Consider the following 14,218-nt stretch of genomic DNA (forward strand, 5'->3'; position numbering starts at 1 on the left):
CTCAGATTTTAGGTTTGTTTTTCTTCTGTGGAGACTAGCACAACAGGAGTTTCCCGTATAGATCACTGCAGACAGAAGCCCCGTCACCATAACAACAACGCATCTGGGATCGTGGGATGCGGAGCAGTGGCAGTATCCATGAGTGAATGATGATGATGGTGAGGGTCGCACAGAAGGGGGAGGGTGCGTGTGATTGGCTGGCATCTCGGCAAGACAGCGTTTACCTACGGGGAGGCTGACACCTGTGAGAGAGAGCACATATCAGCGTAAGTGCGCTGCTTACGCTCAGAAAACAATCCACTCTTTGTCCTTGTGATCTTTAAATACATTAAAAAAAAACTGCTCTTATCAAAATGTCACTGAAATGTGGAGACATCATTTCAGCTTTTTTTTTAGAACCTAGTGAGATGATGTTCTTCATGTGGTAATGTCTGAAATAACTGGCTTTAAAATCACAATGAAATAAAAAATGGAATATTGCAGTATTATAAATGGTTTATCCATGCGCATCATTATTTTTTAAAGGGGACCCCAGAATGTGTCTGTTAAAGCTACACTGTGTAGGATTTTCTCCCCTCTAGTGGTGAAATTGTTTATGACTACCAACTGAATATTACTTTCTAGCCCCTCCCATTCCGAGGGCGTTTTAACTCCTACGGTGGCCGTATTATTTCAAATTCTAATCTCCCCCTCGCATTCGTCACGGCGCCACTGAGTGTAAAAACGCGAAAGGCGAAGCTTGAATTTCCAGGTATGTAACTCTTTGGCTAATGTATTTTCAAGATGGAGGCGCAACATGGCTGCCGCCATTCGAGCGACTCGCTCGTATGTATTCTAAATGGCAGATTCTACGCTTACGAGAATACTTGATTAGCGCATATCATTTTGAAAGAACAAAGTGTTTTTTGCTAAGAATCAACTTAAAAAATTACACAGTGTAGCTTTAAGTTTCAGCTCAAAATACCACACATCATTTTTTATACCATTTTTGAGTGGAAGGAAAAACCACAGACTGTAAAAAAATATGGATGTAGTGTCCGTGACGTCACCCGTACGTTTCTGAAGACCGTTTTTGAAGCCTAAAGTGGGCGTGGCCGACCGTCGCCATCTTGGCAGCGCGTCACTCCCGGATTGATTTATTTTTACAGTCAGGCAATGAGCTGAGGTAACGTGACGGCTAACAGACAGCAGACAAACGGCTAATGATGACTAATGACCACAGCAGCGGGAATCCACCTGTCACTCAAAAGTGAACACCCTTAATTATGCAGAAATTTTAAGGCTTAATGTAATTTAAACGGATGATTTATAAAAAAATTCACCCCCCCTCACAGTTGTCTTGAAGGGCAAAATTAGCTGTATAGACCAAAGCCACATACAGACACCAGGCTGTAAACAAGTTTTTTTCTGCTGTAAAGATTTGACTCACTTTTGACACCAGCCTCAAGCGGCCAGTCAACAAATTGCAGTTTAACTCACTTCCGTGTTGGTTTCAAGAGAGAGACAGGGAGGTTGCCGCTTGAGAAAAACATGCTGATTTCGTGCATGTACTGTATCTTTAAATGCAAATGAGCTGCTGCTCCCCGACCCCCATCCAGGAGAGGGCGGAGCCTTTACAGCTCATGCCTCAGATCCTCTGCCAAAAATGAAAACATCTGTTCGGTTTTGATTATCATCTTTATCACGTCCACCGTCATGTGACATTGCAGTTCTTCATCGTCATATACGTTTTTTATTTGCATGCTTTAAAGCCGTATCAGTATAAACTTGTGATATATGGTTTTCTGAGCGCACACATCCGAAGCACGTGCAAAGTTAAACTATATAAACTATATATTAAACAAATTTCTCTTTCGCGTCTTATTGCGCTTAAACTATCCAATACACACAAGGTTATTTTAAAGACACAGTGAACAAAGAAAAAAAAATTTTTTTAAACTTAATCCTTATTAAGTAAATTACAAAGAACTGGAGAATATATGGGGCCTTTGAATATTATTGCAGACAATTGGGTTAGGGTAAAAGGGTAAGAAATACTGGTTTTCATCAATGAAAGTCCCTTTCAAGCAGCAAGTCGAGTAGAAATAGCACATTTTCACTGGAATTTTTTTTTATCCAATAACAGATCGTTGATGTTGATACAAAATATATACATTTAGATTTCATTAATACAGGAAAGTATAGTTAAAAATGTATGTTAAGTGTACTATGCACTTTATGCTTATCTATGTTTATTATAATATTGCATTGTTGGCTTGGTGACAAGCTAATGTAAAACTATCAATATTTAACTTACCTGTCACAGTCTTTCACTCTCTGTTTCTCCTTCCTTTTTCTCCCTCTATTTCTGGGTTTCCTTCTACAAAAACATGAATAATCACTAATGTGTCAGTATACCAAAGTGCAATTGCGTATATGTGTATTACGACTTGTTACCTGTCTTGTTTTGTTGTAGGTTTTCTTAGTCTTGGCATCACAATGTAAGAGAAATCATGCAGAGACAAAAAGAAAAGCAGAGGGACTGTTACTAACACATATTTCGTACTTGATCAATTCAGTTCATCCAGAAAAACACTTTCACAATTTCAACATTTATGTTCAATATTCAATTATGTTCAATAATCTATAATAACAATAAGCAGCTGTATCATAAAATAGCTGTATGCCAAACATACGGTTACATAAACTGAACTGATCTTTTCCTTACCTACATTCACAGGCTTTGTGCTCCACAAAGGTCATCTCCACATATTCCTGGCCCTGCTCTGCTGGCTTAATCTTTAATAACTGAAAAAGTCAAAATATTAATATCCATCGCAACTGTGTGCCTGACACAGACAAAACAATCCTACAGATATAGATACAGATATTACTTTAGTGAAAAAGCAAACAATGCCAAAGTTACCTCCAACAATCAAGGCCATTTTAATATATTTAGGTCAATATAATATAATATAACATAACATAACATAACATAACATAACATAACATAACATAACATAACATAATATAATATAATATAATATAATATAATACACTCACCGGCCACTTTATTAGGTACACCTGTTCAACTGCTCGTTAACACATATATCTAATCAGCCAATCACATGGCAGCAACTCAATGCATTTAGGCATGTAGACATGGTCAAGATGATCTGCTGAAGTTCAAACTGAGCATCAGAATGGGGAAGAAAGATGATTTAAGAGAATTTGAACGTGGCATGGTTGTTGGTGCCAGACGGGCTGGTCTGAGTATTTCAGAAACTGCTGATCTACTGGGATTTTCACACACAACCATCTCTAGGGTTTACAGAGAATGATCAGAAGAAGAGGAAATATCCAGTGAACGTTGTTGATGCCAGAGGTCAGAAGAGAATGGTTCGAGACTGGATCAGCTGATAGAAAGGCAACAGTAACTCAAATAAGCACTCTCTACAACTGAGGTCTGCAGAAGAGCATTTCTGCTGTGACATTCAGATGATAAGGTCAGAATTCGGCATGAATCAATCCTGCCTTGTATCAACGGTTTAGGCTGGTGCTGCTGTAATGGTGTAAGGGGTATTTACTTGCCACACTTTGTGCCCCTTAGCATCGATTGAGCATCGTTTAAACACCACAGCCTACCTAAGAGTATTGTTTCTGACCATGTCCATCCCTTTATGACCACAGTGTATCATCTTCTGATGGATACTTCCAGCAGGAAAATGCACCATGTATAAAGCTCAAATCATCTCAAACTTGTTTCTTGAACACGTCAATGAGTTCACTAAACTCAAATGACTCCCACAGTCACCAGATCTCAATCCTCTAGAGCATCTTTAGGATGTGGAGGAACGGGAGATTCACATCATGAATGTGCAGCTGACAAATCTGCAGTAAGTGTGTGATGCTCTCATGTCAATATGGACCAAAATCTCTGAGGAATGTTTCCAGCGCCTTGTTGAATCTGTGCCATGAAGAATTAAGGCGGTTCTGAAGGCAAAAGGGGTCCAACCCGGTACTAGCATGGTGTACCTAATAAAGTGGCCGGTGAGTGTTTAATATAATATAATATTTAGAGGAATCAAATGTACATTTCGGAGGCCAGTTTCCTCGCCAAAGTTAAAAACACACACAAAAAAGGTAATTTTTTAGAGAAATGTCAAAATAAAAAACAATTGTGAGATATAATGTCGCAATTACAATAAGATCTGTTGTGCTTCTTGTGAAACAGTAAGTATTGTTGTTCTTACCTGCATAGTGATGTTAGAAGTGAGCGTAGGGTGACACTCCAGGTTCTCATCTCCACAGCAACCAGCGCAGCGGACCAATGGCACGCAGGCAGGGCTGAAAATGTGCTCCACCTCCCCAGGGTACTCCTGAACCACTTCCACCAGCTTCTCTATAGTGCGGCAGAAGCTTCTCCCCCAAACCTCCTGAAAGAGCATCACTGCGACAGACACACAAATATGAGACACATTTAAGAGAGTGCTAGAACACACAAGAAGCCATCACTGAGCATTTAGAAGCAGACATTGAGCAAACTATAGATAAGATGAAAACTTTTCACATAATCCATAATTAACCAATAATAATGTGCATCATATAGTTACTAAAATTCTGAACTTCTCACTCTGGTAGAACCAATTATAGTTTCATCTCAAGATACTTTTGTTCTTATTTCGCAAGGCAAATATATATATATAGTACATAACCCACATTTATATATGCAGAAATGTACAACGAAATAGAAATGTTTGATTTACAAAATATCTAGGAAAGGCAACAAGAAAAATCTCAGCAGTGTATGTGTGTGTGTGTGTGTGTGTGTGTGCATATCCTGTTTTTCATTTATTAGGATTTCTCAAAAGAGAATGTCCTATGTGGTCTTGCAGAGAAATGGCTCCATATTACAAATTTTGACTTTTTATTGCCATATTACTCTTACTACTGAGAAAGCCTCTCTCTTACATATGAAATAGAGGCTATAAATATTTATTTGACAGTAATTTTGTTTAAAAAACTGCCAAAAAGGCTCTACTAAATATATAACACATGGCAAATAAAAGGACTTAAGCACAATGTACCCTTTACAGTTCCTGAAAAATAAAAAAATTTCATCTGTGTCTGATCCTCATAAACAAGACAAAAAGGTTAAACAGAGTAAAAAAGATGGACTATAAGATTCAACTATACACTCTATAGGTTCAATAGACTTCTATATTCTTGACTCAGTTGTAAAGAACCTTTATTCCTAAAACACATTTTATATGAGAAGAAATGTTTTAAATGATTGCATAATACTTCCATGTTTAATGGATTTTTTTAAGTGATAAAGTAGGTTTATGAGCTGTTTAATTCATGAAATGTAATTAAAATTAAAAATTAATTAAAACATTTAATTATTTAAAAAATAATAAAATAATCACATGATGGGAACCCATAAAAAGTTCTATATATGAAGCACCTGACGGAACCCTTTAAAGTTCTATATAGAACGTTTTCTTCTAAGAGCGTATCATCTAAACAAATAATGTAAAAATGTAGCAAGTGTGGCAAGATAAATCTGATGTATATGTATTTGATATGTTTTTAAGTCATGAGCTGATTCTCTTACCTTTAGCAGTGCTGTTTACATTTCCTAAGGAAGAACTCTGCAAAAAAGAGTACAAAAAGACTATTAGACTATAAGAGATTATATAATTGATACTCGATAAAGGCCATGATAAAAAAAAAAAAAAGTGTGAACACACTTCATTAATATAATTTTTTTTTTTTTGAGAACATGCAATTTTTCATCAGACTGCCCAAAAATGGTTTAATATTCAGGTAAAGTTAAGATACAATTTAATATACTGTACTTTTCCATTCCCCTCCCCACCCCACCATCATTAGTCATTTTGAGACCAGGCTCTGGTATGTGTGCAAAAAGGTTTAGAAAAGCACTAATCCCTGTGAAGCCGTGGTTTACAGTGAACATATAACAGCTCCGCCAAACAATGCCCATTAGCTGTTCCAAATGCCCATTTACTGTAAACCACGGTTTCTTGGCACCACCATTGCTTTTATAAACCAGCATTAATTCCCTGTTGGTTCAGGCTGGTTTTGTTGGTTGGTATAGTGCTGTTCTAGTCATGCTTTTCTCAGGCAAAACTGAGCTGGTGTATCTGGTCCACCTGCACTCCCACTTCCCACGCTGGTCCCTGCATGAAACATTATGCTGGTGACCAAAAATGCTGGATTTTTCCCTGACTTAAAACGACAGGGGCCTTTAAACAACAGCCCTCTCTGGTGGCAATAAACAATAATGCACGTTTCCTCTTCTGTGTTTTTAATGTGTGCCAGGACAAGAAGCCGAGCCGTATCATGTTCCTGTTAGTGTGTGTCCGTTCAAGTTCCAAATCTGCTTCCTGAAGTATAAGATTTAGCTATTTATTTTCCCATTGGTCCATCTCCCTCTGCGGTTATTTTCAATTGAGCCTATGATAAACAGCATGGCTTTTTTTCTATCAGCCAGAAAAATGTAGGAATCGGTGTGGTTTTAAGTCAGTGCCTTGAGGGAAACGGCATGCGATACTTTGGGATGGGAGATATGGGGAAACTATAAAACAGTGTTAGAGAATTAAAGTCTCCAAACCTTTTCTCTACAATATATTATGTTATATTGCATTACTGTATACTCTATACACTATTGCATTGTAAAAACAAAAAAAAGGGTGTTTACGCTTCAAGTATAGTCAACTTGAAAAGGGAAGTTGTCAATTTAACAACAGACAATTCTGAAATTTGAGTTATCTCAAGTTCAATCCAGGGAAGTTAATTCTGATGCTAAAATTTAAATTGTAATAGCTTATTGCAACATGGTTATTGATTTTTTTGCACAACTTTGCTGCCAGTTAATTTTAGCCTATGAGAGTTATGATGAGGCAATAAAAAGGATCTGGACACTTCACAGAGTTATTCACAGAGTTTAAAGGCCTAGTAGGTCAAAGCTTTCAGCAACCACGGCAAGACTAGTTGTGAAAGTGAAAGGGAAATCCTGCGGGGTCAATGTGATTACTGTGTTTGCCATTTTTTATTCTAAAACGAGGGAATTTACTGAGACATTTACAGTAAAGAGTAAGTACTTCCATTAACCCTATGCTATAAAACACAGCTGGGAGTGCAGAACTCTCAACATCCTGTTCCCTATTAAAAATGTAGCTTTAACAGCTTAAAGGACCATTAATACAGAACGCAATTTTTGTTATTAAAAATGCGAGATGCAGAGCAGTGGAGATGCTCTCGAGATGCTCATGTGATAGGAATCTGAGCGTTACCGGAATAATGTATCGTGCGAGATGCTGCAAAAGACACGAGACACGCTTTAAACGCCGTCTATGATTACATATAAAACAATGGAAAAGCAGCGCAGTGCAATGCGAAAATGCTATGAATCCAAGCAACGTTAGCACTAAAACATTATACATAGTTCATGGAAAGTTTTTTTCGTCTGCCATTTTATAAATGTGACTATTTTTTGAGAATGTTCAGAGAACAAAAGAAATGTTCCTGTCACAGTCTTGTCATGTTTAGTTTCATATCTTCAGAATAATTTCTAGTCAAAAGTTGTGTTCGATATCGAACAAAGATGTTGAACACGTCGTATAGCCTACTTGGTGAAATCACATTTACCCATAAAGGATTAGTTCACTTCAAAATGAAAATTCTGTCATCATTTATTCACCCTCAAGTTGTTTCAAACCTGTCTGAATTTCTATCTTCTGTTTAACACATAAGAATATATGTTGAAGAATGTCTGTAATCGAACAGTTGATGGACCCCATTGACTTCCATAGTAATGTCAAGTCAATGGGGTCCAACAACTGTTCGATTACAGACATTCTTCAAAATATATTCTTTTGTGTGTGTTCAACAGAAGAAAGAAATTCATACAGGTTTGAAACAACTTGAAGGTGAGTAAATGAGGACATTTTCCTTTTTAAGTGAACTATCCCTTTAATTTGTGCGTACAATAGAGATTTCACAGTTAGTACAGACTTTGGCATTAGCTAACAACATGATTCTCCAGTAAGCAAAAAAGTATCACAAGAAAATATGTGTTGAAGCATTCCAGTTGGAACTATTTTTAAGTACTGAATGAAATATCAATGTATTTATCATTAACACTGCTCTTGACTTAGTGTGCCATCTTATATAATAATGATATACTGTTTTACACTGAGTTTGTCATAGTGCATTCTGGGATCTCCTGGATAAAGCCTTATGTCTTAATTAAGCTCATAAAGTTGCTGCCTACTCTGGAATATGCTTATGTTGCCTTAAACGCTGTCTCGTTAGGCAGAGCGAGTTCAGTGACAGTGAGGGATAAAGGCAGGTCTATTCACAGGCAGGTCTTTCAGACACGAGAAGGCAGGCTCTTGGCATCTCCATGCTCCTATGGTCTTGAACAGAAGAGCAAGGTTCACAAAAACTTGGCACGTTGACTCAGCTATGCGAGGGACCTCACGTAGCACCTCTTTGTCCGTGTGTGTGTAACCAGATGGGCTGCATGAAAGTAAAGTACTCATGAAGGTTCTGTGCTGGTCATAAATACTGAATGGGAATGTTATAGAGAACATCCCCTGTGTCACCACCGGGAACGTACACAAGATCAATGCTTAAAGGTATAGGGCCCTATCTTGCACCCAGCGCAATTGACTTTGTACACCGACGCATGTATCATTCCTATTTTGCACCCGCGCACAGCGGACTTTTCCCTACACAGACACACGTCGGTAAATTAGGGAATGAACTTGCGCTCCCGGGGGCGGTTCAGCGCAAAGAGGAGGCGTGTTCCGGTGCAAACGTTCCCTGGTGCTATTTTGCAGGTTTAGAAAACAATTCTGCCACTGACCAGGAAAAACCTAGTCTAAAGTCAGTGGCACGGTGCGCATGTTATTCATATGCTATTTTAAGGGCGCATGCTTGGCCATCTACACACAGACACAGCAGTTCTCATTTTTAGAAAACCATACATTATTACAAGGAAAAATATTAACACACGAGGGAAATCATTGTTGTGTCCATGAAGATGTGAAAAAATAGGCTTAAAGGAGAACTCCAGTCAATTTTAACATTGAGCTCATTTTTTTGTACATTTGGAGTGCTGTCAGTACAGAGAACAACGACAAAAATCGGTGTTGCCTACACCGTGTTATCCTCTTTTTTAAATTTGCGCCCTGTTGACTTCAATGGGGCAATGTTTAAACCTGCTTTTAGCCTCTTAACATCCTTGATGTGTCATTACAAGTGCACAGACAATGTGAGTGATTCCTTCAGAGTGAACATGGTGAATCTGACTGCAGTAGATGTGAAAGATATTATTAAAAATTAAGTTAATTCAGCCAGCGCTCATACCTGTATTTACTTCCTGTTTTCGGTCGAAGGCCACAGTAATCGATTGTCGAGTTCTCCACTGTTGCTTAGTTACCTATGATCACGCGCGTGAACTCGACAATCGACTACTATGGACTTTGACCGAAAACAGGAAGTAAATACAGGTATGAGCGCTGGCTGAATTAACTTAATTTTTATTAAAGCAGCACTAGGTAACTTTTCAACCTTCATAATATATTTCCAAGACTCTTGTGATGGTACATCGACTTACAATAGGTTGAATGACATGTCTGCCATAGCCTGACGGGGTTTGTATCGTTTTTAATCGTACTTTTAAACTTCGGGGTTCGGGTAGTAACCCCCGCGCACACAAAAGAACTACAAAATTCGACTGCTTTACGGCATAGGCTACCTCACTTCCCCCAACACGTCCTCACATGCTGTTGGACTTGTAAGTATATTGCTTATATTGTATATCACTCGGACAAGCTTTCACTCGTTGGTGTGAGCTAAAAAGCACCTGGCGTTCTTGTTGATGGATTAGTAACTTAGACATCTTCGGAGGCTAGCTGTGCTTGTTCGATGTCCGACGATTTGTAACGCGTTGTGTTTATTCCCCAATCGAACTCGTGTAACTGTCTGTCACACGTTCTACCGTCCACAGCATTACTTGATAGACAAAAATAGGACAAGAATGAGCATCAAATAGAAACAACCAGCTTACGGGGTGTTCGAGGCACACATACAATACAGACTGCCGACAGTTAAATCTTTCACATCTACTGCAGTCAGATTCACCGTGTTCACTCTGAAGGAATCACTCACATTGTCTGTGCACTTGTAATGACACATCAAGGATGTTAAGAGGCTAAAAGCAGGTTTAAACATTGCCCCATTGAAGTCAACAGGGTGCAAATTTAAAAAATAGAATAACTCAGTGTAGGCAACACCGATTTTTGTCGTTGTTCTCTGTATTGACAGCACTCCAAATGTACAAAAAAATGAGCTCAATGTTAAAATTGACCGGAGTTCTCCTTTAAATCTAGCTTACACATTTACCCAAATTTTTATACGCCTGTTTCACCGAAGCTAATTTCGGTGGGTTTCTCCGTTCCCCATACAATGTCACCTCTCTGTGTTTTACGGCCCTGACGAGAACGTCGGTCTCCTCGGCTGTGAACCGCTCCTGGCGCCTGCCTGGCAAATCCGCCGTTATAATAGCAATCCGCCATGGAACAAGCGCACCTGCTCTTAAAGGGAATGTGAGATGTCACTCTGATTGGTTTATTTCACGTTACGGCCAAACCACACCTATGAGTAATGAAGCTACTTCAGACCAACCCATTTTAGATTTGCGTCGGGCGCAAGAGTCATTTATCCCGCCGGTATAATAGCAACAGCGCCCGAGATCCGCCCACAAAGTTACTTGCGTTTCGCGCTTGATACTTGCGTTTCGGATTGTTAAAATAGGGCCCTTAGTGTGTAATTTTGGAACCATTTTCATCCATTCTGTTTGGTTAGCTCTGCTGGTTGATGTCGTTGTACAGAAAGAATGTTGTGACAGTTGGTCGTTGTGGTATTAGTCCCGCCCCTCCTCCACTGTGATTGGACAGCTGGGTAAAAAGTGACAGTGATGAGACTGACACTGTGTTTTACCCAAAGTTGAACATTCTTCAACTCTCCGCGACCTGTAAAAAACGGCGAGCGCTCAGCGCTTCAGCGTGAAAAAGACGCTCAGCGCCTCGTTACGCTCATGGCGTTTTAAAAACGCGGCACTCCCATTAAAAACAATTGAAAAAAAACACGCCAGCTGCGTGAAAAAACGCTTTGGTGGACACATGGCCTAATGAACAGTGTAGATTACTATTTACTGTTCTATTGCATTATATTTGTCACTTTCAGTATTTTTATTATTAAGTGGTAATTTTTCTGTGCTCGATTGTAACTTGTCACCATTATTGTGTTATGTGTGGTAAGTGTTGACGTGTGTGTAATATTTGAATGGATTCTTGGTTTGTTCAGATTATTTCGATGACGCCATGTCAGCGCCTTAGGCCATTATTAAAGTTCCTGACAGGACAGACTGCCCTGGAAAACACTGGTGTGGGAGGATAGAGACTCACTCTGAATTATGGTTCTGTGTACTAACTCTCCTGGAATAAGAAAGTAAAAACAACAAAATAAGATGAGTGCATGCTAGATTTACATCATATAAGTTAATAAAGTACATAAAACCAACTTTAAATCAATCAATCAATCAATCAATCAATCAATCAATCAATCAACCAATCAATAAATCTGTCTATATATATATATATATATATATATAATCTATCTATCTATCTATCTATCTATCTATCTATCTGTCTGACTGTCTATTTACCTATCTTTTATCATCTATCTATCTATCTATCTATCTATCTATCTATCTATCTATCTATCTATCTATCTATCTATCTATCTATCTATCATCTGTCTGACTGTCTATTTACCTATCTTTTATCATCTGTCTATCTATCTATCATCTGTCTATCTATCTATCTATCTATCTATCTATCTATCTATCTATCTATCTATCTATCATCTGTCTATAAATCTATCTATCTATCAATCATCTATCTATCTATCTATCTATCTATCTATCTATCTATCTATCTATCTATCTATCTATCGTCTAACTATTTATATATAATCTGTCTGTCTATCTATCTATATATCATCTGTCTGTCTGTCTGTCTGTCTATCTATCTATCATCTGTCTATCTATCTATCTATCATCTATCTATCTATCTATCTATCTATCTATCTATCTATCATCTGTCTATCTATCTATCTATCTATCTATCTATCATCTGTCTATAAATCTATCTATCATCTATCTATCTATCTATCTATCTATCTATCTATCTATCTATCTATCTATCTATCTATCTATCTATCTATCATCTGTCTATCTATATATTTATCATCTATCTATCTATCTATCTATCATCTGTCTATCTATCTATCTATCATCTATCTATCTATCTATCTATCTATCTATCTATCATCTGTCTATAAATCTATCTATCTATCAATCATCTATCTATCTATCTATCTATCAATCATCTATCTATCTATCTATCTATCTATCGTCTAACTATTTATATATAATCTGTCTGTCTATCTATCTATATATCATCTGTCTGTCTGTCTGTATATCTATCTATCATCTGTCTATCTATCTATCATCTGTCTATCTATCTATCTATCATCTATCTATCTATCTATCTATCTATCTATCTATCTATCTATCTATCTATCTATCTATCTATCTATCTATCATCTGTCTATCTATCTATCTATCTATCTATCTATCTATCTATCATCTGTCTATCTATCTATCTATCTATCTATCTATCATCTGTCTATCTATCTATCTATCTATCATCTGTCTGTCTGTCTGTCTGTCTATCTATCTATCTATCTATCTATCTATCTATCTATCTATCTATCTATCTATCTATCTATCTATCTATCTATCTATGACTTTGTGCATATGAACAGAGTGATGTGAACTTCAGGGTCTCCTAACATCAGGTTTAATAACTCCGATCTTGCGGTCCGGAGGATGCGAGGCAGGAAGTTTCGAGAAAAATAGGAAAGCAAACAAAATGGTAACCAAACATTTCTGCAGACTTTTGGCTCCTCTTAAAAATGTGGATTATGATAGAAACTGAGGGCATTACAAATGCAAATAGGAAAATGTGAGAGAGGCTGTTTGGGAAAATGTGCTGGCTCCAGTGATGGAGGATTTTTATTGAAATACTAGATGTTCTGATGTCCTCGGTTACTAACACTGTGAACGGTCTTGTGAGTTTCCAGAAATGAGTCTAATTTTCTTGAATAATTTGACTCAGGACTGGTTAAAGAAGTAAAAAAAAAAAAGTTTTTTTTAAGTTAAAATCTATTCTGCTATCCCTTATTTTGCAGAGACAATAAGCAATCAGTTTGATTTATAAATCATGTTATCGGTTTCACTTCCAACTGTATCTCCGCTCAGGTCAGAACCGTCTACGATAAAGACCCGTCTCTTAAATATTAATCCACAGTGACCTGAAGTCATGCAGAAAGAGTATCCTTCCATCCTGTCTTTTCCAATTGATCAGGAGTGTGGGAGAGGGCTGGCCTTCTTCGACAGGAAGAATCTGAGTAAACTGAAAAAGAGACTTCAAGCAGACACAAAGTCTATGGGAACTTTTACTTCAACATCACAAATTACAACAAAAAATCTATAAAACTGGTGCCAGACTGCACGCCTTTACTGGCAAAACTAAAGTGAGACAGGGTGGATCACTGGAATATTTCAATGATGCGTAATAACCACAAGCTTCTTTTATTTTTATTAATAAGAACAAAATCCTGTGATCATGGTTTCATGCAGGCTTTCGCTTGAGGTTACATTTATTCAGACTTCACAGTAAAAGGCAGGGGGGGAAAAAGAATAATAAAAAAAGCATTTTCCAGAAGAATTTCTGCTATTTTCACAAATATTACCCAACAAAAACAATGCATGTGCTTCTTGCCCAGTGCAAATATGTCAAATCACAGTCCTGTATTACTCCAGCAAACAGACTCATTTCAGACCAAATATTTGTGATTCAAATGCTATGCAGCTTTTGCAACTAATTTGTGTTACATAATATAATATTCTGTTGCAAAATAAATAAGATTTAGATGAAACTTTGGTCTTAAATTATAAGGCACTCTTCTAATTTAAATGTTTTTTTGTTAGACTTTTAGATCTGTTCTAAGATCCTGGCTAAAATATTATTACTTATATTAACATTATGGAAATATTTTATTGAAACAAACATATAAT

The 14,218-nt window shown here is 37.4% G+C and overlaps 1 protein-coding gene across 1 annotated transcript in view; it reads right to left on the reverse strand.

The window, feature by feature from the left end:
* Positions 1-87: 87 nt before the first annotated feature.
* pgfb (placental growth factor b) overlaps positions 88-14,218 on the reverse strand; it is a 29,405-nt gene continuing 15,274 nt past the window's right edge. The window contains exons 2-7 of the mRNA XM_084392631.1: positions 5,597-5,633; positions 4,233-4,429; positions 2,708-2,787; positions 2,437-2,466; positions 2,297-2,359; positions 88-242 (exon numbers count right to left, since the gene is read on the reverse strand). Of these exons, the coding sequence (XP_084248757.1) occupies positions 221-242; positions 2,297-2,359; positions 2,437-2,466; positions 2,708-2,787; positions 4,233-4,429; positions 5,597-5,633 (429 nt within the window). The 3' untranslated portion in view covers positions 88-220. The remainder of the gene's footprint in view (positions 243-2,296; positions 2,360-2,436; positions 2,467-2,707; positions 2,788-4,232; positions 4,430-5,596; positions 5,634-14,218) is intronic.

This window comes from Rutilus rutilus, assembly GCF_951802725.1.
Source record: "Rutilus rutilus genome assembly, chromosome: 21".
In the NCBI taxonomy this organism is placed as follows: domain Eukaryota; kingdom Metazoa; phylum Chordata; class Actinopteri; order Cypriniformes; family Leuciscidae; genus Rutilus; species Rutilus rutilus.